Source organism: Mizuhopecten yessoensis, unplaced genomic scaffold (genome assembly GCF_002113885.1).
Source record: "Mizuhopecten yessoensis strain PY_sf001 unplaced genomic scaffold, ASM211388v2 scaffold9301, whole genome shotgun sequence".
Taxonomy (NCBI): Eukaryota; Metazoa; Mollusca; class Bivalvia; order Pectinida; family Pectinidae; genus Mizuhopecten; species Mizuhopecten yessoensis.
The window spans coordinates 589,045-615,909 of record NW_018407979.1 but is presented as its reverse complement, the minus strand read 5'-3'; the positions used below and the strand labels follow the sequence as shown (position 1 = coordinate 615,909).

Sequence of the window (26,865 nt, the reverse complement as noted above, 5' to 3'; positions counted from 1 at the left end):
ACATGAACATTACATAACGTTTTCTGTGTTTATCAATGACAAGTGGTCAGTACCTACAACTATCTATTAACGGCACGTGGTCAGTACATTCAATTATCTATTAATAGCACGTGGTCAGCAACTACAACTATTTATTAACGGCACGTGGTCAGTATACATACAACTATCTATTAACGGCAAGTTGTAAGTACATTCAATTATCTATTAATGGCACGTGGTCAGCAACTACAACTATCTATGAACGGCACGTGGTCAGTATACCTACAACTATCTATTAACGGCACGTGAACCTCATTCTCTATAAGATTATACTCTGTACGCCATACTATAAGTCCGTGGTTTTACTGATGGACCAAAAGGTCTAAAGTAAAAAAAGAATTGAACTGAATCTATTGATATTTAAACAAAACGCTTTTTATATGTTTTGGATACAAGTTATCCTTTTCAATTATCTGACAAAGTTTTCTACGGTATGTGCTAATTATATAACGGTTTTCAAGGAGTTAATGATTTTTTTCAATAAGTTATGCATATATTTATGTATGCATGGCTATCTTCTGATGTCATTCAACTGTGGATTGTATACGTCAAGAATACGGGTATGGTAACGTGTACTGAACAAAAATTGAAGATATAAAAAATTAACGTGATTATGAATTTAAAAATTTAAACATAATTAGAATTTAAAATCTATTTTAAATTGGTATACATAACTGAGAAAATTATTACGATAAGACGAATACCGATAACACGCCTACAAATATATCGTTCCACATCTTGTATGAGCATGACTTCGTTTTTTTCTTGATAATCACAACCACTGGTACCCGCTTTGCGTGATGACAAGATATTTACATGAATGTGGAAACAATCACTTTCTGTAACTAACGCTCTACCCCTTGCTGCCACAAGACTTCCTTGCTTTATATTTTAACCTAAACCAAAACCTTTCATGACAAAATAAAGAAAATAAACAAGAATGACAATAAAAGTACATCAGTTCTATACACGTACATGTTTTGAACATGTAAACACGACGTACTGAAAGAAATTAGCATGTTGATTTGTGTTATTGGAACAATATTAATTTATTTTAAGAAGTATCAGAAAAAAAATCAAATATGCCGAAGTGACCTAAAAAAAAGTGCCGAGGTGATCCGAGGCTAAAAAAAGTGCCGAGGTGTCTCGAACCGTATATAAGAAAGTTGCAGTCGACAGATTACGACGGTTTCACTCCGCGCCTACTAGTGCCCTATTAGGTCTATATTAATCGATGTCACAAAGAAAAAGGTCTTATAAATATCACGGAATTAGCTCAGTCATCTACGTCCGCGGTCTACATAAAAGACGATTTGAAACATTCAGAGGCATACCGTCTGCATCAGTTCCGTCTGAAGCAGTTATTTGTTATTTATTTTGTCGGCATAGGTCCGGCAGCAAATGTTCTAGAAACAAAAATGATAATTCATATTTGCATGTTCCTCGAAGCCTGACGTTAAATCAATATACTGTACACACTAAAAGTTAGTAACTACCAGTGTAAGGCAGGGGCGGGTCCAGGTGAGGGTGTAATGGGCTCCAAGTCAGAAACCGTTACATTAGTGCATTTCACAATTATTTTATGTATTTTAGCAAAAAAAAGGTCCAAAAAATATTTCATTCTCTTTCAAATATCCTAGAAACGTCCCTGTAAGGGGTGGTTTTTTTGTAGTCTGACGTTTAATCAATATAACTATAGCAATATGTATATAAAAAGTATCCATTATACTATAAAAAAAACTGAGGGGGTTATAGTATAAGGGATATTTTTATATCCAGATTCACTCATTGTTATAGTTATATTGATTTTAACTCCTTTGGTAGCACCTTGAAATATTCCGCCAAAAAATACTGATAATCTCCCCTTTTCTGGGTCATCTACGTGTTTTCATCGCGAGAATCGGTAGACTTGTGTTGATGCTGCACTCAATCATTCTTGATCAGAAAAGTGCTTGAAAATTCACAATACACAACCCAATCCGAAGAGACGCTCGTCGACCACGTCCTGAACGTCAGCTAATATGCAAGACTTAATCAGGTAAATATAAGTTTCTGGTGATCGGTTTTGTGGCTCTTGCTTAGAGGTTGAATGAAATAATGTACCATGGTCGTGCGTATATAAATGCGAGCAGCAAATTTCACTCCTTGACCATTTCCGCTCATCAGTTTACACTTGTAAACAATAACTTACTCTCTCGCGGTCGGACATGACCTTATCCTTATTTGAGCTATTGGCATATTTCGTTGACATAAACAAATATTTGCAACATGCATACACACATATGCGTTTCACATAGTCATAATGCACACGATAAAAGGCGACCATATGCGTTAATTTCGTGAAATGGTAATTCGGGTGGATGAATATTTCTGACTCATTATTGTTTATGTATGATTACATACATGCCATTACGTATACTGTACACGTGAATGGATACCGTATAGTGTTAAATACCTGATGTGTCTATGCAGGTTCAACGGCAAAGTTTTAATAAATGTGTGCACAGATAGCATACATAATACCAGAACAGCTCTGAAATGTTTCGTTCCTTTGCAACGCTATATTATATATTGATTAGTATAAATATAATATTAGTTCTAAAAATGGTGCCTTTGTTAACGTATACATAACAGTGCACTGCAGGCTTCCTTTGCCTTATGTCAATCACCACTGACAATCAATACTTCTCTCATTATGCCTATGTATATATGTATTACAAGTCTGTTGTATTGCTTCACACATGAAGAATATTTTACAGTACTACATGATGATGCTACTGCATTACGTGTATATAATGGCAGGATATGTGTAGACATGCTGGTATGCAAATGTAGGTAAATCTTATTTTATAGCATGTGAATTACATGCTGCATGATGTAACTTGCTGCAAAGTAATTAGTCAGTTATTCAGCATGATATACTGCTAACAGACAACAGATGTCTCGATCTGTACAGCTGCTGTTGATTAATTGAATAATTCAATATTGACCTACTTTACTTCCTGCTATAAGCTACATAATTTTATTTTAACTTTTATTTATTAAGACTTAAGAATAAAGTATGCATACATACGTATGATGTAAATGCTATTATATATAGATCATGATTTTTTTGTCATGATTGAAAACATTGTAAGAAAATTACTGCTATTTTTTTGTATGGATTGTTATGTAAAATGATACAAAGTCTTAATGGAAATAGCAAGGAGGAATTCTGACATAAATAGCATATATAAGAAAATCCCTGCATATTTTTCTGATTAAACATGTATTTAAATGTATCACCTGAGGCAACTATCTAAATAACATATACTGTACTTACCATAGGTGATTCATCATGTACAGTGATGTACTGTATATTAAGGGTAAATAATGAGATATTTAAAAATATTCAAAATAGAATGATAAGGAGTTGTGTCGGCTCATAACCATTGCTTTTCAAACTTAGGAGGCATGAATTATTGATGTGTAGGTATAGATATATAAATAAACAAAATTAGATGTTTGTATACTCGCAGTTTTCTATTGAGGTGTCATAAACACCCAAGTATAACTGATTAATAATACCAGGTTTGTGTATACAGCAAGGCTGAACTAAAAATATTTTGTGTTTCCAGGTAACCCTACCTACCCTAATTTTATGTGCCTACCCTAAACTTTTCAGGCAATTATCAAAGAAACCATGTTAAAGTCAAGATCACTCTCCTATAGAAACCATATGAAATTATTTTTAGTTACCTTCCTACCTACCTTTAACCTACCCTAATTTTTTCAAAAGTATAACATGAAACACACTTATTTGTTTGTTTGGCCTAAAGCCTATTATTATAAGTCCCAATATGACATGCAACTTATTACGAACAATATTTTAGCCAGCTACACTTCAGTTAATATGGAAGGCTCAACAATACCTAGTAATCTGAAATCAAGGTGCAAAACACCATGACTGAGAAAAATCTAGACAACAAAACAGAAATTATTATATTAACTGATTATAATAAACCAATTGAGTAATTTTCTATTAAACAGCCATTACAAAGAAAGGCAATAAAAATATCTGCATAACATATATTATATAAGTAGCATATGCAAAGAGTGTCTTAGTGTACCTCCCTAGTGCTTTCAGCTCTTTAGAGGTTCATGACCTCTAAAGAGATGAAAGCACTAGGGAGGTACTAAGACACTCTTTGCATTTGTTTTTTTTGTATATAACCACCACAAGGACTTTGAATGTTTTTTGACATATATATGTACTGATTACAAAGAAAAGATCAAACTGTTTAGTGCTATTATTTCCAAAAGAAATGAAGCAAAAACATTGAAACTAATTGCAGTAGGGGAAAGACATTCCAATATGATTCTCCATCATTGTTTGCTTGCAGTTTCTACTAGTGACACTGTTATGCTAGTGTTCATTATAAACTTACAAATTCTTCCATTTTTTATTGGCCGCTATTTAAGAAAGTAATTGTGTGAACTTCTTCAGTTTGAGGTATTTAATGCAACGAATGAATTTGATTTGAGGCCCCACCCCAAACAAAAACTAAAATGCAATTAAACAAATTAATGCATTCTTCTTCTAAAAATGCTAGCAATGTTAACTTTTCTCACATCCAGTTGCGACTATATGGGCGTTTAAAATTGACTAATTTAAAAACACACAAAAATCATCGAAGTTTTACCTTTTGCAGGACAATTGTCAAAATATTCCCTAAATGACATTGCCATTTTCAGCATATAGATATTTCCCATTTTGATCACCTTTTAGCAAAATGCTGTAAGTGACACAAATGCATATTTCAACCTCTACATATCAATCTTGAATGCTGAGGTACAAACCTTTTCCATATGCTGGTCATTGTGCTCACAAGAAAGGCAGAAAGACCAACTTTAATCTGTTATAACATAACTAGCCTATTGCTCCCATTCAAGCCATTTTATCAAACAAAAAATCTCAAATGAATTGGACACAAGTTTTGAAAATTTCTTAGGCCTTCTAAAATTTATTTGTAATTAAATGGGTGGAACAACAGGATGAAAATATTTTGGCATCAGATTTGATGTGTTTTTATTAGTTTTGAAAACAACAGTTGAGAGTATGGGTATGTGGGTCTTATGATTTTAAGAAAAAGAAATATTTTTAGCCTAGTAATTGTGTTCTTATTTTAAACGTTTTGAACAAATTAAAAAAAAAAAATGTTTGTTTTTTCAGCTGACTGTTGACACAGAGGGAGCTTAATATCCATACTACCTGTTCCACTGACTAGTATGGCAACGTCTGATACAATTGCTGAAAAAGCCGCCAATGATGTCAGTAGCGAGCAACCAGTCTCGGACCAGAAAACCTCTTCGGATACTTCAACCTCGGAGAGCGTGGTAACTGACCAATGTGGCAGTGCTGGTACAGAGAATGAAGAGGCAAAGTCTGATGCTGAAAGTAAGGAAAATGTGACAGAACCGAAAGAAGATCCAAAAAAAGATGAAAACCAAAAACAAAGCACCGAACCTTCTCCAATTGAGAAAAAGGACATGGAAGCCAGTTCTGAGGAAAAGTTGGAGCAGAAAATTAAAGAATCTGATCCCTGTTCAGCCATTATAAAAACCACTGAAGAGAACTCAAATGATCAAAATGTCGAACAAAGCCTGCCATCGGTAGACAACACTGAAATAGATAATAAACAGGAAGTGTCATCATCAAACTCACAGGATGTGACATCATCCAGTACACAGGAAGTGACATCACTTGATACACAAGAAGTGACATCACTTGATACACCGGAAGTTACATCACCTATTTTACATGAAGCAAAAACACCTCAAGTGACAACACCCAGTGAACAAGAAGTGTTATCAAACAAAGAGACACCATGTGAAATTTTACCACAGAAGGAACCGGCAGATGAAAAACCAGATGTGACATCAGTGAATGAGGCGACAGAGAAAACAGCTCTACAACAGAAAGACGAAAGCAATGCAACCGAGGGAGAAACAACAGACAAAATCAATGGTGGTCCTAAAGATGCAGACATACAAGAAAAAGAATCAGAATCCGAAACAATATGTACGGACGATAAAAACAAACAGGAAAAAGACACAGAAGAAGAAACTACGAATGATAAAACCTCAGCTGTATTGACTGAACAACAAACAGAACAATCATTGCCCACGAATCAAACAGTAAATGAAGGCAAAAGTACATGTGAAACACAAGCTTCAAAGGAGAGTGATATTGCACAGGATGGAGGCAAAGTTCAAAAGCAGAGTAGAGGGCAAAGATCCAGTGCATCTAGAATGACTGACTCTAAAGATCAAGGACAGATAATACCAGATATACAAGAGGAACCCTTGGCTTTAGTCACCAAACCTAGAACGAATGACCAAACAAAACCATCACTACCAGATGAACAGCCTACAAGTACTGAAAAGCCTGCAGTTGTTCTGGATGAAACTAGTGATAGACAAGTGGTCGAGAAAAGCACAGGCGAAGCTGAGCCGAATGTATCCGATACTTCTGGACTGGATGAATCAAACAGTACAGATTGTTCAAATTTGTCAACACCAGATCGAAACAGCCGAGGCTCTGGACTCTATAGGTCCTACAAGTGTAAAGGGTGCAAGTATAACACTCCTATCAAGACCAACCTCCGGCGTCATGCTTCTATCAACATTGAATATAAACCTTTCCTGTGTAACTTATGTGGTCACAAGTTCACCGACAAATCCACACTTAATTTCCACAACAAGAAAAGACACAGTGGCTTTGAAAACTACGAGTTTTCTCCTGAGAAAGAGAAGGACAATGCCTTGGATAAGTACTTGGAAATGTGTATCCGCCTTGAAGGCAAGGTGAAATCCGAAGGTGGAGTGCTAAGGAATCCTTCCAAGTACAAAGACTGCAATCTTGTGACATTTGACATGTTCAAACATTTCAAAAGTACAAATCCAAAGACATCAACAGGGAAGAAGGATATGGATCATTCTGGAGATGGCGAAGGTGAATTAAATTCATCAGAGTCAGGCTTGGAAAAGAAAATTCATGCAGAGAAGAAGAGTAAAATTATGAAAACAAAGGAACATGTGTATGTAACTTACCCAGATGAACCCACTGTACAATCTACAGGTGATGTCACTGAAATCAGTCCTGTTGTTGGACCAAGAAGAAGAGGGCCGGGTAGAAAGAAAAAGATTGAGCTTGGATCATATCCTGTTGTTTCTACTGCAGAAAATGCATCACAGATCACAGGAAATGTTAATGTAAGTCCACAAATGATAAGTCAAAGAAACCAGACTCCTTTGATAGCTGTTCCTCATGCTGAGGCTGTAATGTCTGCTCAAGCAGCAACCCAAGCCGGCAGAATCAATCTCATCCAAACTTTTGGTGGAATTGCGATTCCAGTACCAATGCAGATGCCATTGCCGATTCCTATACAAGTACCAGCCCAGATACCAACACAAATTCCAGCACAGATGGCTGTACAGCCACAGACCGTGGTTCGTCCACAAGTGGCTTCCCAAGCCTCTCAGACCAAGCTTCCTGATACAACCCGACAACCAACAGAGAATGAGGACAAGAAAAAGAAAGGACGAACAAAAACCATAAGAGAAATTTTGAATTTAGACAATGGTGTTCGTCGACAGAAACTTTCCCATGGTCAAATGGTGGAGGCAAAAGCAAGCACAGCAGGAAGTTTGAGGTATTCGTTGGGCTATAAAGCTGGTCGTGGAAGAGGTAGGAAGAGAGGAAGTTCAAGGAGATTTGAAATAGAAACTGACCAGTCTTCAACAGATAACTCTGTACCGGAAAGTGAAGTGAGTGGATCTGATGGTGATCCAACCTGGAGAGATCCTACAGAAAAGAGAAGGGGCAGGGGGATCGGGAGGGGTCATGGCATTGGTCCTTTGAAACGTAAATATATGAGAATGAAGCTTACAGGAAGTTCACAGGAGCACTTTGTCATGAAATCTAAGAGAGGATCCGGAGTTTCTGTTAATATCCAAAATAAGGAAAAGTTAGTGGAGACAAAAAGGAAAAAAACAGACTCAGATTTGAAAGAAGAAGTAAATGCAGGTGCCGAAATTTCCCTGTCATCAGAGAAGAAGAGGGTGGGGCGAAAGAGAAAGATTGACTGTGTGACAGACCCAGCTACAAGGGGTTTAGAGAAACAGAGAAAAATGGCAAGCGAAACTGGTATTCTTACAGAAGAAACCATCAACAATAGTCTGCTAGCCCTGAAGAGGCGACAGGACAGCATTACAGCCACAGGCACTCGTGTGAAACGGAAGTATGTTAAGCGAACAAAAAGTCTTACAATGCCACCGAAGAGAAACAGAAGTCGCACAGAATCCAATAATGCATCTTCATTACTTTCTACCAGCAGTACAAGTAGCACAATGGAGGAACAGCGAGACCTTAATGAGACAGGAATATCCGTTCCTGCCAGTCCAGAAAAACGAAAAAGAGGAAGACCAGCGTTATCAAAGAAACCTAACATAGATTTAGAAAAAAGACACATGGTGAGAGGACCTTACAAGAAAAAGCTGAAGTTAGCATTGCAAGTTTCTGAAAGTGAACAGAAAACAGTTATACATTCAGGTTGTGATAAGTGTCCCTCAGAGGAAGGCTCAGTAGATGTGAAGAGAAAAAGGATGAGTACCAGTCCTGGGAGGGCTAACTGTCACTGTGCCACAAGTGAAGGTGACGGAGAAAACCCCAGAACCTCAGTGAAGAAACCAACCCTGCTGAAGTCCACTAGAATGACAAACTATGTGAAAAAGTACAGTCAGAAATATTCGAAGCTAGCTAAGGCCAAGTCTCAGGCTAAAGTGATGGTGAAAGCCAAAGACCCACAGAAGATAAAGTGTCCTCTTTGTGATTACCAGTCAAAGTCCATTAACGGGGTGAGGCTTCATGCCTTCTGGGTACACAAGATGTGTAAGTACACCTGTACAGAGTGTACTTACTTCACACTTAACAGATACGAGGGTCTCGCACACTACAAGGAGGAGCACCCCGGAAAGACGGTGAGCCTTGTACGGAGTTTCTGTCTGTTAAAAGACCTTGAGGTAGACACTACTCCAGGACTACAGGGAAAGGTCATGACCTTATCAATCGACGGACAAACATCACCCTCCAAACAACAGACTCCAAGTAAGATCGACGTCTATGAGTACAATCTTTCTTCAGAATCCTCACCTTCCAAGTCAACTGGAGCACCGGACATAACAAATACTGAAGACAGAGCCAGGGTGTTGAAAGGCCGTTGCCCTAAGTGTCCGTTTGAGTCGACAGTACGTGGCGTTGGGCAGCACCTGATGCTAGCACATGACACCATGAACTGGGTATGTAAAGAGTGCAAGTATAAATCGCACTCCAAATCTCTCACCATTCAACACATTCGACGCAATCACAAAGACAAGCAGCCAATAGTTTACAGAAAAGCAATCTTGGTCAAACCAGATCCAGAACTCAACTTAGAAATCTCCTCACCAAAAGGTTCGTCTACACCAAAGTCTTCTAAAGGTAGTATCGAGCCAGATTCTACTGTTTCTGATCTTTCTCCGACTATGCCAAAATTGAAGAAGTTTCCTAAGACGTGGAAAATGAAACTAAATTCTATGAAAGATCGGGAAAATCTCAAGCAGCTTATTGCAAAGCGCAAGGGAAAGACAGGAAAGGTCAAGACATCAGAGATAGTACCAGCAGGTAAGTTACACTGTAGAATTATAATTTATTACAATCAAAAATCAATCCGATTGCCATTCCCGATTCTGATTATGGATAAAAAAAATCCATAATGGATATAATCTGTTCATTAGTGAATTTAAATGACAAATGTAGTAATTGGTTTATATATTTTCAACTTTACTATAAGCTCCACAAAATATTAACCAAAGTTGGTAAAACAATTCTTTTATGGTCCTTCATCCAAGTGTTATTTTTTGGCGGTAAATCCTGACCAATGTCAATTGAGTATCAGTAAGATTAACAGCGAAACTTTGTTATTCTTTGGCACGCGTTTGTGTATGTTTGATGACATCATATATTGTAGAAAAGTTAGTTTAAGTTCCTACGAATACAACTCATTCAACAAAATATTGATCAAGATGAATGTTTACTTTAACAAGACCAGGGCCGTTTTCGTTTATCGCGATCAAGGTTGAAACAGTCGGACCAGAGTTGTTTGTTTATGAAATAAGGTCCGATACTGGCCAACCTTCACAAAGCCTTGCAAGGCCAGCATAAACTTTTGCAGGTCGGCCAGGATTTACACCTGAAAATTTACATTTAAAAACAGACGAAACAGTTGATCCGCATAAACAAACAGTCCCCAAGACTTAAATCAACCTGAAAGTCATCCTCGGAATTATAGGGGGTCATGCTCACTTGTGTTCTGTGCACCCCAGGAAAATGTCACGACAAACGGAAGGCACATGGTTAGCTAGTTGATAAGTTTCAGGTAAAAAAAATGACCCATTGCTAGACCGATACTTGTCCTTTGAAGATTATCGAGGAGCAACACCCAACTTCAAAACCAATCAGTTTAATTGTAATGTCGCTAGAGATTCTTTAGATTCATGTACATCAAGGGATCGGATCATCCACAAAGTATAACGTGGCACTTACAGAGCCTTCAGTTTCGTCATGACATACAGTATTCTATAGGGATGCAGAGAGTATGAGAACGTAACTGCTGGAGTTTCGAGGATGCTTGTCAGTAGATATACAGTTAATTTAATGAACAGAAGAGTAGGTGTACTGTAATTTATACATAACTTTTTTCAAAATGTATTTTGTGGCAAGATGATTTCATACCCATATGGATAGTATGTAAATATGCATCGATTGTTCAAAGTATTTTTTTTTATTATTCCAAGTTTAGTGGGATATTATGTACTAGTTTAGATGTGTCCATCTGTTTAGATCTGTATACACTTTAGTAACTGCCCAGAAATGCTTTGATTTGAACCAAATTTGGTACACACATAAATGATTACGAGTCTCAAGCTAATTTCTATAGGTATTAATTACTGTATAGCGGGAAATTTTCGCCTCAGTTTAAGTTTTGCCTTTTTCACCCTCCGTAATGAGGGCGAATTTATCATTACATCGAACAGAAGTAAGCGATAGTATCAACACAATACTCAAATGTGAAGGGGGAAACTGACATTTGGCAAAAATGGATTTTACCAGCAAGTGTGAAAATTTGGGTGAATGTTTCCTCGTATACAGTAATAAGTCTACATGATGTACTTGATTCTGATTTGTTGAGTATTAACTATTTCACCCCTGAAATTTCATAATGAACTATTCCAACCTTTAAATTGGAAGAGTGTATTCAGGGGTGAATGAGTTCACACACAAAGTGGCAAGCATAACCCAGCTTTCACCACTGTGGACCAAAATGGACTCATCCAGATAATTGTATGGTAGAGTCTACTAAGGTTACCTAGGGATGAAAGGGTTAAGTCACATGATAAGGTTGATCCCTAATGTCATGTATGCATGTTGTGTATCATTAATAAGGCTATCAAATTCTGATTGTTTACTGGTTTCCATCTTTCTATGAAGTAAATGCCCCTAAAAATGTCAGCTTAATTGTTAATTCATGTTTTAGAGTATATGCAAAATGTACAATAAGTATGAACATCTCAACCATTGTCCAGAGCTACAAAATTGCATGAAAGTGAGGGATATATATTCTACAAATTTGTTTGTTTTTCTAAATAAGGGAGATAAATTTGTACATGTGTTAGGTAGCATGTAATCTGAAGTAAAAATGTGCAATAAGTCCAAAAACAACAGCACTTTTCATATTTTATTTTTAAAGTACATTCATTGTTTTTGCAGCAGAAAAATCGTCCACATCCTATACATTACATCCAAGAAAGATGGAGGCATTGGAGGTTGGCTTCAGCTGTGTATACTGTTTCTATGCTGCCCCACTGCGTCACCAGCTCCATTTACACTGTTACGATAAGCACACAAATCACCCAGCGTGTCTCATGGAATTTACCAAGGACACCACTGTGATGGACTTTCTTGGGGACAAATCTCTTATGAAATTAACTGACAAGGGAAAACCCTTAAAATCTGAGCTGGGTAATGGCAAGAAGGAGATGTTTTCAGACAAGGAGCGTGTGCAGAGAATCATCAAGTGGAATAATGACCCTGCTTCAGAAGACAAGGAGGATGTCAGTTTAAGAGGAGAAGAAACAAAAAAGGGAGATAACTGTCTTGACACTAAAAATCAACACGAAGAACTTCCTATCAAAGACAAGTCGTTAAAAGAGAGTGGGGTTGCTAAGGATGTAAACATTGGTGTTCTGTCTGTGCAGCCTCATAAAGTAACGCTGTCTCATTTCTCCACTCAGTCAGACAACGAGGAGGATAGGGTTACAAAGACCGTCTGTCCTGCTGATAAGCCGGTGGCATCCAGCAAATTACGGATATGTAAACCCTTCTCCAACCCCCTGACCCCTCTGGTAGCCAGTCTAGGGGCCAGTCAGGTCAAGCTCCACGACACATTCCAGTCTAGTCTGGACGATCTGGACACAATCCTGTCAAACTTCGGGGTCCGAACCCTGAACATGGACATGCTGACAAGGAAACAGTTCACGGACTATATTCATAGATTTGGCAACAGCCTTCAGCAAATGTGAGAGAATTGATTGACATCATTTTGTTATGTTTATCAGAAATCCTTCAAGTAAAATGAAAGTTGTCAATTTGACCCATTTGTTTTGCAAACAGTGTGAAACATGTAATATTGTCAAAACGGTGTTTGTTGGTGTAGATCTAGAGCTTATGCCAATTTTGCAGAATTAGAATTGATGGAATCTCACCTGAGGGAACATGATTTGATTGAACATGATTTGATTGTCAGTATTTATAAAACAGGTTTTGTTTAGGTTGTAGATATGTGTTAGTATTGAATGATGTTTCCAGATTTAATCTACGTTTGTTTTTTGTTTTTCTGGGTTTGTTTTGTTTAGTTATGATTATGATGAACATGATCATGTCGGGTAAAGAAATCAAAAAAGTTGTATTAGTTTTCATGAACGTTCATGTCATTGTGAAAAGCATGGACAAAAGAGCTAATGTCATTTTTTGTGTTTTATTGTATGTAAATGTGGTTTAACCATGGAGTTTCCTCTTGTTTAACCAAAAGTATTACAATGTATTCCACTTGATGACATATTACTAGACGTCACATTTTGATGAACAGCATGTGTATCATTAACACTCTCTATAATGTATATTGTATGTTGTAAGTTAAATGGCAAGGTGTACAAAATAATTCATCACTCGTAAAAAAAACATAAGTGCACAGCCTTATATCTGAAACAACATGGAAATTAAAAACGGATTTAAAGTATACGGTTCAAAGTTTAATAAGGGCAATTTTAGTTTTCTCTAAGGTTGGTACAGGTGTATAATTTGACATGTTAGGAATCTGATACGATTTGAATCCGAAATGGGTTACATTTTCTGGAATAATAAATATGGTCTCTGAAAAGGACTTATATCTGTACCAGTATGTACCCTGTAAGTCTCAGAAGATTTGATTACTTCAGGTCTCAAATAAACTCTTTATTTAGGAGCCATGGACCCCCAAAACAGTTCCTTTGGGGCCAGCAGGCACCTCCTTATGATAATTTTGCACCTCTAGAAATGGGATTTAGGCGTATCATCTCTTTTTAAGCATTTTAATTTTCCATTGGTGTTCTAAAATTTCACTTGAGGACATGCTGCCTGCTTCTAGTACGTGCAGGTATCTCAATCTATCTCTTTAAGCAGCCATTGCCCCTGAAATTTCTTATCAGTCTGTTAAAATATTCTCTTTGGTGGACAGCTGGCTCTAAATTGGAAAGGTGTAGTAATAGTTCTGACCATATATAAAACCAGTTAAAGAAAGAGTTCTTGAGATTTTGCAGAATTGAAGCATAAACCTGTTGAATTTGTATTTAGCTGACATTAGACCTTGTGTTATTCACAAATTGTTTAGAGTAGATAATTGAAGTTCATTTAATGTAAATAATTCTTCTTTTTCTTGCTGAATTTTATTTCTACTATTACTTCAAGTGCTTTATTTGTTATTTAATTTCCCATTATTTCAGCTATTTGTTCAATTGAAAGTGTAGAAAACCATATCATTTCCGTGTCACTGTTTGATTTTCACAGGTCAATATTTATGTTTCCTTCGTTTAAAGTGTCGGCTTGGCAGATTATCAAAATAAATGTATTTGTTACATGTATAATATTTGAATGTCTTAAAATGTCAGCAATTAACAATAGATTTTAGGTAAGAAACCATTTTTTATCCGTATTGCACAGTATTTCCAAGAAAGGTAACATGAGTTATCTCCCATTTTCATGACATTCTAATAGGTTATGGCCATATCTCCAACTAACACAGCGTTTTTTCCCTGGTAAGGAACCTCTACACTCCATTTGCCTCTCTGTCCAATGAATGTTCTATAAAACTTTATAAGATAGTGTTTTCAATAACAGTGATTATTGAAAGACACACTGTTTTATTTGCTTAAGCGATGCAAAAAAAAAAAAATAATAATAATAATTTGAGGTTCTTATATACTGCTTTATCACAACCTAGTTTGTAGGTCGTCTCAAAGCAGTTCACAAATTATTATCCGTGGTTATAGGGCCTTTGCAATCAGTCAATAACTTTCTTAACTCCCTGCTATATTATGTAGATATTGAAGATTTTTAACCAAATCACTCGCCCCAAGTTTGTGTCTGATGCACAAAGCTTTTGAAGAATTATCATTAGACTGAACTGACTTAGGATCTTACCTGAAATATCACATAATGACATCACGCTGCCGTATAAAGGTCTGCACCTTTTTTTTTTTTTGCAGACATATTTCATATTTTACAAAGTTTGATTACCTGAAAATTATCTGTTTACATATTATTTTATATGTTCATGTGAAGTGTGAACAAATCAAAAAGCCAACAAACCTTAATATAAATACGATATTGAATATATTTAATCTGATCAAAATGCAAAACCTTGTTATGAATGTTGATATGTTATTATTCTGTGAACAAAATTTTATTTTCAACAAAACCATTATTTGCATACACCACTCACAAATGCCTCAGAGGATTTTTTTCTTTTTAAAAGTGGTCAATAGAACTTAGCTTTCGTTTGTAACGATAAAAAAACACTTTTTTTGTTAACTCATTCAGCCCTGAAGACATATTTGAACTCTTCCAACCCAAAGGTTGGAATAGCACATTATAATTTTTCAGGGGGGAATGAGTTAATAAAACTGAACAAAGCCTACATGTGTATTTGTTACTATATGTTATATTTATAATAAATTACCTCTTATTTGAATTAAAATTTCAATTTTTTCTGCAACACAATGTCTTATCCAAATCCTGATAGATAGAAAATAAATAGATGTTAATTCATTCTTGCATTTGCAGATCTTGCATTTTTCATTCTTGAAAAAAATATTAATAATCAATAGATGACGGGAAAGACCTTTAAGATATAGTTTTCCTCATAAAAAGCAACTCATTACTTACTGAAGCGCTCCCAATCCTTTTTCTGGTCTGAACACCCCAGACTAGTAAACTAGGTAGTTTTCACTGATCTATTATGGCCGTATTTGAGACATCTAGAAGGTTCTACAATCATGCTTTCTTTGTTGAATTGTTATGTGCCCAGGGCATTTATTACATCAAATATTGTAGAAGTTTCCTCAGCTCCTCATGTTCCCAGTAATAACATATAATTAAGAATAGTAATTTGAGGTTCTTATATACCGCTTTATCACAATCTATAGTTCGTAGGTCTTCTCAAAGCGGTTCACAAAGTATTATCCCTTGTTATAGGGCCTTCGCAATCAATATCTTTCTCAATTCCCTTGGTAGCCTACAGCCGGAGCTGCCATTTCGGCGCTCACAGCTAGCATTTAACATTGCTAGCACTGCCCAACCACGTACTCATTTACAGCTGAGTAGACTGGAACAAGCAGAGTAAAGTATCTTGCTCAAAGTTACAATACAGTGCCGTGCTGTAATTCGAACCCTCACCCTTCGGTCACGAGCCCAGCTTCCTACCACTTGACTACTGTGCCTCCTAATAACCAATTCTAATTTTGAAGAGTTATATGCAAAGTCATAAATCCAACTGTGTTATTGGTTATGTCATCCATTGTAGAAATGACCAGAAATTGTATTAAAGGTATAAATCTGTTATATGCCTTTCAAACGACAAGAGAAATTATTATCAAAACACATATTACAGAAATTACTCATTTAAAATGAATCGCTAATAAGATGGATGACAAGTCTACTGTGGTACAACCTCACACTTCTGGGTTTTCTTTCAATAGTGTCTGAATTACAAACGTTCATTGTTTGTTGTTAACTATACATATTTTCTGATATGACTGGTGATTTCTTTAGTTACAGGTGAAAGTATTTCCACGAAAACATCTTTTTGTTTATTTTGTTGGTTTTTATTCATCCTTTTTTCACCTTTGTTTGTGTGTGTAATTTTGTTTTTCTTTCTCTCTTTCCTTCAGTGCTTTTCACAATTTGTTTCATTGTTATAACCCTTTTATTTCTCAGAAGTAGTGCTGTATTTATACAGTAGTTATACATACATGTATATAGAAAGTATGATCCCGTAAATACTTGTGTGCTGTTCCAATAGATCTGTAATTATCATCCCGTCATTTCTGTAAGTGAGTCACAAACTAATCCATGCCAGAGGTCAAGAAGACCTTAAACCACTTGTTGTTGCCATATTATATATAAATTGTATACACTCATGTAGTATTTTACTTATTGTATGTATTGCCTGAAACCTTATCATGTTGTCATTTAAGGCCTAACTAACGTTAACTCATTCACCCCTGAAGACACATTTGAACTCCTCCCATTCAAAGGTTGGAATAGTTCATTATGAAATTTCAGGGGTGATAGAGTTAACATACTGCTACAATATAGTGGTCATCATGTGTTTTCAACATAACTTCAGTTATTCTTGACTCATAGAATCTCACAATTTCGCATCAGGTCGAAATCAATTTTGTCTCAGTATTTTTCTGAATGATACACCAAAACGTCAAAGCATCAACTAGAAATAAATAGTTTATCCCAGAATTATTTTTTGGAGTAACAAGTTCAAGTTGAGTGATCTGATTCACATGACAGGGTCAGTAGATTTTGGTTTGGCATACATACATTGATACCAGTGAATTTTATATATGTTTTTGAAGCGTCATGTTTGATGTGGATTATGTTGTTTGTACATCAAAATATGTGAAGAATGTTTATAGCGAATGATGGAGAAGTGACTAATGAAGCATCGAGTCACTTGTTACCGACTCGGCCAGAGGGAAGTGACTAATGAACCATCGAGTCACTTGTTACCGACTCGGCCAGAGGGAAGTGCTCTTTAGTTCAATCTGCAGAGCACTGGACCTAGTCTGTGGTCCTGGATTCATCTCCAATATAGCTGAGGCACTCCGAAAAAAATACCATTGGTTACAACCTGTAAAGCAGGCATTTTGGCAAAAGTGACTGAAATCCATGAAATTCATGGTCGTATTAGCCAGTCAGGTATTGTCGGAGACATTTTTTAGTGTATATAAACTCTAGTTGTGGTATTTACTCATTCACCCCTGAAATTTCATAATGAACTATTCCAACCTTTGAATTGGAAGAGTTCAAATGTGTCTTTAGGGGTGAATGAGTTAATGTTCTGGTCTGTTTCGCAATAGCTAGGCGCTATTTTTTTGTCAGTGATGGAGTCGAGTAGAATTGTGTTTGAGATCATGTTTTAAATGCCTTATTTGGTCCGGATCACAGTTGTTCTATGTGAATATTCTGCTATAATATTATTACCAAAGACATTTTGTTAATTCTGAGGTAGTTCTATGTTGATCTGTAACACTTAACACTTGATTACACTCGTTTCCTTTTCTTATTTGCAACATACATACTGATAATTGTAAACATCAGTGACATTACCAAATCACACACTTGTATGTGCATTTCGGTGATGGCACTTGGCAGTTAAAGATCATACAATGGTGACATTATAAGTTTTGTGATATGCATGGGGTATTTTTTCAATCAATACTCCAGCCTGCCAGCTTAAGTATGAGTGATATCACAAATTCCAATGCATGCACAGGATGGTCAGTAATGTATGTACATGTATTAAAAAATCACGCCCAAGGTTGTGAACTTCAGTGATATCCCTTAATTTAGTGAGGTCACAAAAACTGACACATGCACGTCAGCGACACATGAAATTACATATGTGTATGGGAACTTCCGTGACATCATGAAGTCATACATCGTGCATGTGAACGTCATTGTCGTCACAGAATTCATACACGTGCATATGAGTGGCATTGATGGCACATTGCAGGTAAAGAACATCCAATGTATTCCGACTGCTGTCAGTTGCATAAGGGTTTCTGTCAACCAATGTTACAACCGTGCAGCTCAAGTTTCGGTGATATCACGAATTCCTATACATGCGTGTAAAATTCAGTGATATTACAAAAATCACATGCTTGTGATCATGTTAGTGACATCAGAAAATGCCACACATGCATTGTTAAATGTACATCAGTGATACCATGAAATCACATGTGCATGTGTACGATAGTGATGTTGCATAATCACACATGCATGTGTACGTTTGTGTGGGCACCCAGACATCATCAACCTTGTTAGCCGCACGTGGGGAGTTAAAGTCCGGCAGCTAAAATGAAACCATCTTATTTCTATTGTTGGACTTGTGTTGGTGTTCAAAATATTACTATGCATGTTATGATTGCCAGACAAGTATTGTTAAGTCATTTATCCCTTCAATTTCATAATGAACTATTCCAACATTTGATTTTGGAAGAGTTCAAATGTGTATTCAAGGGTGAATGAGTTTACCATTGACATTTTGATGGAATCGAAAATTTCTTCAGATTGACTATTTACATAATGTAACCATTGTCATTTTGCTGAATTCATCATGTTTATTGTTAGCAAGTGAAATGTTTTTTTTATAGAATTGTACCATTGACTTGTTGTTAAACATAATAATATTGTTTCCAGTCCCATTCTTGATGTTACACAAGTTTTTATTGGCCGGAGAACTACATCACATGACTTTTAATTGTTTTGGTTTTTTTCGGATCTAGGAGATTTTCTTCATTTAGCCGTTATCTTTGTACATGTCTATTGGACAGATCAGGGAATCATGAACATAGGGATCTAAAGCATAACTCTCGTACCCCAGAACATAAATAGATATTATGTATTAGGAAGTCACTAGAGTCATGCTCCAGTTTCTAGTTGTCATGATGTTCCAAACAGAAATTCACTTTTGTTACTGTCACAGACTTTGGTTTAACCCTTTCACCCCTATGTAACTTTAATAGACTCTACCATGCATTGATCTGGATAAGTCCATTATGGTCTACAGTGGTGAAAGGGTTAACCAACTGATTTTCATGTTTGTATGCACATTCTTGATTTTGTGGACCTAGTGGACTTGCATCTCCCTCACAAAGACTGTGTGAATTGGAAGTCTCTGCTAAAGTGTCAACATTTTATTTGGTATAAATTTCTGTAAATCAGAAAATAACAATTGTAGACTAAGTAAAATTACATTACCGGTCTGCTATGGTCAGTTATTGTTCTTTTGACCCAGAGACGAATATACTTCATTTATATGGCTTTATAGGTCTCTGTTTGACCATACCAGAGTTTCACTACATCATGTGTTTAAATCACATTTTGTTCTGTAAAGCTATTTCTGGGACGAATCACAGGCATGAGATTAGACAAAGGACAAACATAATCATTGTCTTTTCAAGAACTCACAAATTGGTGGGGTTTTTTTGTGAAAATGTCATTATTGATGAAAATTTGATTAACTCATTCACCCCTGAAATTGCTTAATGAACTATTCCAACCTTTGAATTGGAAGAGCTCACATGTGTCTTTAGGGGTAAATGAGTTCAGTATAATAGTATTACCCTGCCCCAGAGGAAACCTGGAGTTATTGAGGCCATAGCATATTGTATGTACTGTGTGTGGGAGGTAAAGATATCCCTCACAATGGTCAGTGTTGGTTAATAGATTATGAGGTAGTGACCTTATTCTCATCATTATCATTATGTATAGAGAAGAGGAGACATTCTTCTAATTATTCATGTCAACATTAAAAAATATCATATTCTCAAAATGGCGTTCTTCTTGTGTATTTTTATTTACAGATGCTTTACAGCCACTGAAACATCATTCATACAGGAACCCAGTATCAAGAAAGATATTTTAAGATGAAAGAAATTATTTAAGGATTAACTTTAATATACTTTTTTATGTTATGGAGATATAACACAAGAACAGAGGGTACTCTAAATAAACCCTGAAGCGGTTTATGACGAGAGTACACTCCGGGGTTTTTTGTGTTATATTTCCATAACATGAAAAATATATTCATGTTAATCCTTATAATTTAATCTACTATACACAATCCCTGTGGAAATCCACTTTTATTGATGGACTCTTTTCTCTTAGAAATTGTTACGCTGCTGTATCAGCCAATCAAAAGCGACGTTACAAACGGCGACGTAATTTTTTACGTTATGGGCTGATAACATAATTTTTGAAGCCAATTAAAATGCTTGTTACCAGCAATATTAAATCATATATATGTATATCTACTGACCCTGTCATGTGAATCAGCTCCCACAATACTGCTCCTTATAATAACACATTACAGAATGTAGTAGTGCTCTCAGCAGAAGGCAGTTTGGGGTTTATAAAACATCGTAAAATGTATAACAAAACTTAATTGACAATAGGGTCCACATACTTGCCCACTTTTTGAAATGTCCACCGGGAGATTCTGCATACTCAAAATTAGAACATAAATAAAATGTGTGTATACACCCTAGAGACAAAATAACCCTTTAAAATGAGGCATATTAAGTTGTTCTGTTAGATGAAAGCATTTCATTTGAGAGTATAGGAACAGTTTAGCTAACTCACTTGTTGAAAATACTAACTGTAAGGGTCCAGAATCGGGAGTGTTCCTCCTAAACATATGTGTAGGAAAACTGTGAAGGGAGAGTGACATCAAACGCCTAGCAGCACAACTGTGGAAACACGGTTATGGTTAAGTGTTCCATAACCTGCAGTGGACAAAATTCGAATATGCACGGTTATATCGCCCTCGGGGAACAACTCTTCAGGTTTACCTCACACCAGGGCATTAAGTGTATAGTAATATTTATTTTTTGAAAACTGTTTAGGGGAGACCTATGTCACACCCCTAAGGGAACAGCTAGCTGTGGTCAATTGTTTAGTAGTCTGCATTGGATGACATAGGAATATGCACCGTGATAAGTCGTTTTGACCAACAGATGGAGACTTTAAACTTTCCACAAAAATGCCAAAAAAAATCACCTTATTACAAGATTACAACGTTCAAGTGTGTTAAAAATTCAAATGACAACTCCAGAATGAATTTTTTTCATGAAATATTTTAAATGATGGGTTGAAATATAGAGCGACCATAGCCTCTTTCAGGGGACTTGTTGAACCTTGACGAGTCGCCAACACATTTTTCTTTAAAATAAAGAACAAAAACAAAACAAAAGTCAAGGAACGTTCCTGAAATTAACCAAGATCGATAACATCAAAAGTTCATACACTGCTCCCTTACAAAAAGTGTTAGCGATAGATCATTTTTCAGGTCCGCAAATATAGGTCAAGGTCACAATTACCGTGTAAAAAATGGTTTCTGATCAATAGCTCAGTCATACGCAAACACTTAAGGAAGCAGTGTATACATTTTCAATGTTATCGAGCTACTGAGGAGAAAACAGTTTACTATTTACAAGTATAATAACAGTGGCGCAGACCTTTGATCTTAAGACTTGAAAACCAATCTGAAGCAGTGATGAAGCAGTATATGACGTTTGGGTTTGACCTGTGCATGGCAACTGAAGTTTTTGTCACAGGGGCTCGGTTTCGGGATATTGAGTAAGGTTTATAAGGTTTTATAATATGTACAAACACATATATTACTCAAATACCCAAAACCGAGCCCCTGTGCATAGTGTGCGGAAACCAAAGACCAATAAATAAATGGACTATATTCCATCCCAATTGATCAGCGACACGGATGTGCTACGGTAAGGGAAAGAGGCCGTTTCTTATATCGGGTATATACGTCACTGCGGAAACTAAGTGTTTATTTGTAGTAACAGTGACCTTGACTTTAAACCTTCGTTCCTGAGAAGCAATCTCTTACAAGCACTTCCAACGAGGAAGCATTATATGATGTTTGCGAAGATTTGGCCTCCAGGAACACATGTTGTGCAGAGTGCTGCTAGTCTCAAATCTTTCGCGAGTCATTTTCCAATTGGATTCTGTGTCAATTGCTTTTTCAAATAAGTTTTTAGGATTTTGTTCGATAGTCCGTTTTCATAAGAGTTTACATGCTGTCAGAGAATTACATTTTTTCCTAGTATTATAATTATATAATTATCTGTTGCCCTGTTATTGAGAAATCACTTTTCATCTCTTAAGTCAATGCTGACGTCTTTCCGATAGACACCACCAGGAATGTTTTTCAATTTTACTCATTCATGTATATTTCTAAGAAGCGGATAATTATATAAATATTACCTAAAGGAGAACAGTATAATTAACATTATTTGATATAGAATCCGATTGAAAATGACGTAACGTGGAAGATTTATGACATGGGCACTACATACACCGGTCCTCGTGACGTCTTCATCAGATTTGGAGCAGTTACTTTGTCATCTACAAGTATTTACATTTTTAAATATGTAAATTACCTTACAGAGATCCGACTAATACAATGATATATTGGTCGTTTAGGTAGAATTAGGTAGACGTATCAATATTACAGCGGTAATTGAATATAGGTGCCTTGTAGGCGTGGTAGGTTTATTAGGCTGGGTGGTGATCTTACTTTGTACATTTCAAATTTTATGCAAAATTGTTACGTGACACTTTTAATAAGTTTTAAATTTGTATATTTTTATGATGCAAAAACAACTTCAAATCAATAGAGAATACAATATACTCGTAACCAAGTAAGTTAAGTGGTGTAAACGTGCGCTCGTTATCAAATTAATAGAGAGCTGTATGGCCCATTGTAGACATACCACCTTGAGCGTATGACTATTGGTAATTTAAACGACCCTGAAACGTGATGTTTGTATCTTTACAATTTGTTATTAACGCTAGAGTTATATGCGGCGATGGGTAGTGACGATCTTCATAGACGTTCCGATGAGTGACTCCACACACTGCGTGAACATTTAGTATACACGAGAGACGCTCTGACGATAGGCATGGATGAGTTTGTATGTCAATACGACTTGTTAAGTATGACGTTTCAGTTTTGAAGTTCATTAGAAAAATGTTTGTGAACCGCCCGTGTTGGCTGTGAAATCAGGAACAGTAGGTAAGTACACTTAAGCGTGATGCGAGAACGTCGGGGGAGGGTGTTTTGCAGTGGAATGGACACATACTTCCTTAAGGCAATTTTAGTCCTAAAGTGGGAGAGAGGGTGAGGCCAATATCCGCTCCTATAATATAATGAAGCACTTTGTATTGTATACCAGTTTTTCAGCCATCGAGTACACATTTTTTGGAGCTATATCGCCAGGATAGTTTGGTTTGGTTTCATTTTGTTCAACGTTCTAGCTAAGGTCATTTAAGGACGTGCTTCCATGTTTTTTGTGTATATGTGCTGGAGGCAGAGTATGTTGTGGATGTGTTTGCCTCCCTGTGATAGCGCGGATCTGATGCGGACTTTATAGTGCTATCTGACTGAAAAACCATGCCGAATGCAACCAGCACATTATTCTGCCTTGATCACATTATACTGACAGCGGGTGAACCAGTTGTTGCCATTACCCTATGCTGAACGTTAAGTAGGGAATAACAACTACCATTTTTAAAGACTTTGGTATGTCCCGACCTGGGGACAGAACCCATTGCCTCCCTCACCTGGGCAAACGGTCAACATTAAAGCCAAAAGTGAGATGTTGCCAAGCAAGGCGCTAGGAAATAAAAGGTATTTTTAATTAACTAACTTGATATTGTCGCAATATATCAAAATCGGCCCATATATATATATTTTTGGTGAAGATGACCAACTTATTACCGTTTATGATAATAATATTTTTTAAAAAAAATACGGGGATCAAACCCGGGATCTATATCCACTGCAAATATAATCAAAATGAAAGCCTGTCCAAGGGAAATAACTCTACTGGTTTAAGGGAGATTACTCTGGGTGGAAATCTTCTTTGCAACTGACACAGCAATCTCCACGCAGAATAACAGTCCTTGATCTCTGTCAACGTCAAAAAGTAGTCCCGAATCACATGACCAAAAAAAAAATCGTTTGATCCATCGTACAAAATGGCAGCCTCCGTAGAAAACACGCCAAAAAAGGTTGGAAAATATAGATTGTTTTGCGTGTTAATTGCCAAGAATGTGATAGTTTTTAAGTTGAGTGGGCGAAAGTTACATAGTGAAGAATTCAATTCTAAGTTACAACATATATTAGATACAACTGGCGATGTCATGAACAAATCATTCAAAGCTAAATAACCACATTGATATTACTACGCTGAACATTACGCTTAAAACATAGTGCAGTATATATTTACGCCTTACTACTTGTTAAAAGTCGTTTCAAAAATGATGTAGCCAAGAAAATATTTTAAAAATGAAAAAGGAAGTCCCTGAAGATGAAATTATCACGATTTGAGACCACGATTCACGATTTCAGTCGTAAAATCTGAGACGTTGATAGAGGTGCGTGTGATTGAAAAGGAACGACAACTCTGGGTAGAGATTGCTGGCACCGTGGTACACTAATGAAGACAACCCTGGCCAGACAGATCAATTTTTCAAAGGACACGTCTATTCATTGGGGCCGGGAACATGCTATATATCGAGTACACATATTGAATATACTGAAGTTTGAAATGCAACAAGGCCATATTATTCGTCCGATCCTGTGTTGTAAATGTTCCCAATGTCCGAACTACCTGTATAAGACCTACTCTATGTGAAAATCAAGTAGTGTTGTCTCTTCTGGGTTAATCTAGTTCCGTGTTTGTTATCGGATTAGTATCATCGTGTTATCAAAATCATGTTTACTCTCTTAGTTTAAGTCCAAGTCTCGGACACTCGTGTTCGACAATATTGTTATCAGGCATTTTGATAGCAGACGACGAAATCTTGCATTGAGGATTTTATATTTTCTTTTTGGTCTGGTTTATTTTACAAATGTAGTTTTCAAGGTAATGGTTACTATTTTCCCTACAGGAAACAATTGAAAAACTTTCTGTCTTGGTGAAATATAATAAATCAATGTCCAAATCACTTATTTCTCACCACTTCCCTGTATCGATTGTATCACCACTGCTGTTGCACGAGTTCATATGGGTTACTTCCCTTGCAACACTGATTTAGGAGCGTGTTATTTCAGCTCGGAGATACAGGTATGTCGGTACTGTTTTCCATCAGTTTATATGTTTTCTGACCAAGGTACACGTTTTTGTTGATTTAATGCCAGAGATAGCGTTTCTAAACTGATGATTAATGCAATGTTCAAACTCAGATTTTAGTCACGAATATATATTAACTATAGGATTACAAGCTAATCGAAGTATTTCAAGTGTGCACCTCAATTTATACCTGGTTCGTCCTATATTGATTTTATCAGATCGGTAAAGTGCGAGTTTTATCGTGTGCCTCTGACGTCATTCATCCAGGTTTTGTGAGATCGTTTATAGTCTATAAACTTGACAAAGTAACCAGGATGTCGATCACTACATCACAAACAATACCGAGTTACGTCCCCTCCACACACAGCCTCAGGCATTGGATGACTTATCCCCCTTTGCACATTATATCTTGTTCTACGTGTTATCTGCGCCAAAAGCGCACTTAAACAAATTTATGCGGCATAATGAGACAAGAAAATGTTGTTATTTCTTATAGTTGCATTTGAAGACAAACACTTTTATTTGCAAAGTGAGTAGGCTTTCATTCAGAAATTAGTATTAAAACGCATTTTCTGGTCTTAATTTTGTGCACATTTCTTTAGCTATTCCTTGTGGTGGTGGTGGCGTTGGAGTGGGGGTCATATATTGCTGCAGTCCAGAAAACAATCCTTGATACTTTTCTTAAGGCTCTTTCAATTCTTTTCACAATGATTTCCAATGGAGATAATTAAGCAATGAATGTTTCAGCAAATACTGTTATGGTCCTATAACATACATTGCTATCGATGACAAACTTAATAAAGCCCGGCAGGGCTTTAAGTAAGTGTGTCAGCAATAGAAATGTGTGTTATAGGACCATAACAATATTTGCTAAAATATTCATTATTTATACGTAGTAACGCTTTATTTAGTTATTTTTAACAGCAAATTAAGTCTTGACAACAATGAAATTGATGACGTCACAATAGAGATTGATGACGTTACAATAGCAAATGTTGTTATAGTCTCATAACAACATTTGCCTTCTCAATGCATTGCAATGGAAGGATGCAGAGCAAATGTAAATATAAACAAATGGATATAATGAAAAAGAAATTCCCTTTAAAGAAGGACATTTCATGAAACTTGGAGGAGGGGGGGGGGCTATATTTGCAAATATCAGTTGTCAATCATGACACAGGTAACACCAGAGGAGACAGAGGAGACATCTGTCCTAGCATGGATCTATCGGCACCAAAGATGGTCGCTAAACATAAC

At 36.4% G+C, this 26,865-nt stretch overlaps 2 protein-coding genes across 6 annotated transcripts in view; both read left to right on the top strand.

Annotated features, from left to right (window-relative positions):
• The first annotated feature begins 1,977 nt into the window (after positions 1-1,977).
• Positions 1,978-14,648, top strand: LOC110457723. Of its 2 annotated transcripts, none has more exons than XM_021509103.1 (3): positions 1,978-2,077; positions 5,252-9,742; positions 11,891-14,648. In XM_021509103.1, exons 2-3 carry the CDS (start codon positions 5,308-5,310, stop codon positions 12,697-12,699), a joined length of 5,244 nt encoding a protein of 1,747 aa, XP_021364778.1. In that variant the 5' UTR covers positions 1,978-2,077; positions 5,252-5,307; the 3' UTR covers positions 12,700-14,648. The 2 variants fall into 2 exon arrangements, with proteins under 2 accessions (XP_021364778.1, XP_021364777.1); XM_021509102.1 differs by having other exon boundaries at positions 11,888-14,648.
• An 8,698-nt stretch (positions 14,649-23,346) lies between these two features.
• LOC110457722 (thiosulfate sulfurtransferase-like) overlaps positions 23,347-26,865 on the top strand; it is a 24,638-nt gene continuing 21,119 nt past the window's right edge. The window contains exons 1-2 of one of the 4 annotated variants that reach the window (XM_021509100.1): positions 25,378-25,602; positions 26,105-26,137. The gene's annotated coding sequence lies outside the window, so the exon portion shown is untranslated. Of the gene's footprint in view, positions 23,547-24,483; positions 24,545-25,377; positions 25,603-26,104; positions 26,138-26,865 lie in introns of those variants that run through there. The other 3 variants (XM_021509099.1, XM_021509098.1, XM_021509097.1) reach the window with 3 other exon arrangements.

What these genes read in the sequence shown, in the direction of transcription:
- LOC110457723 (XM_021509102.1), top strand. Translation starts at nt 5,308, where the DNA reads ATGGCAACGTCTGATACAATTGCTGAAAAAGCCGCCAATGATGTCAGT. An exon ending in ATCAGAGATAGTACCAGCAG is followed by an intron (nt 9,743 to 11,887) that starts GTAAGTTACACT and finishes TTGTTTTTGCAG; the next exon opens with CAGAAAAATCGTCCACATCC.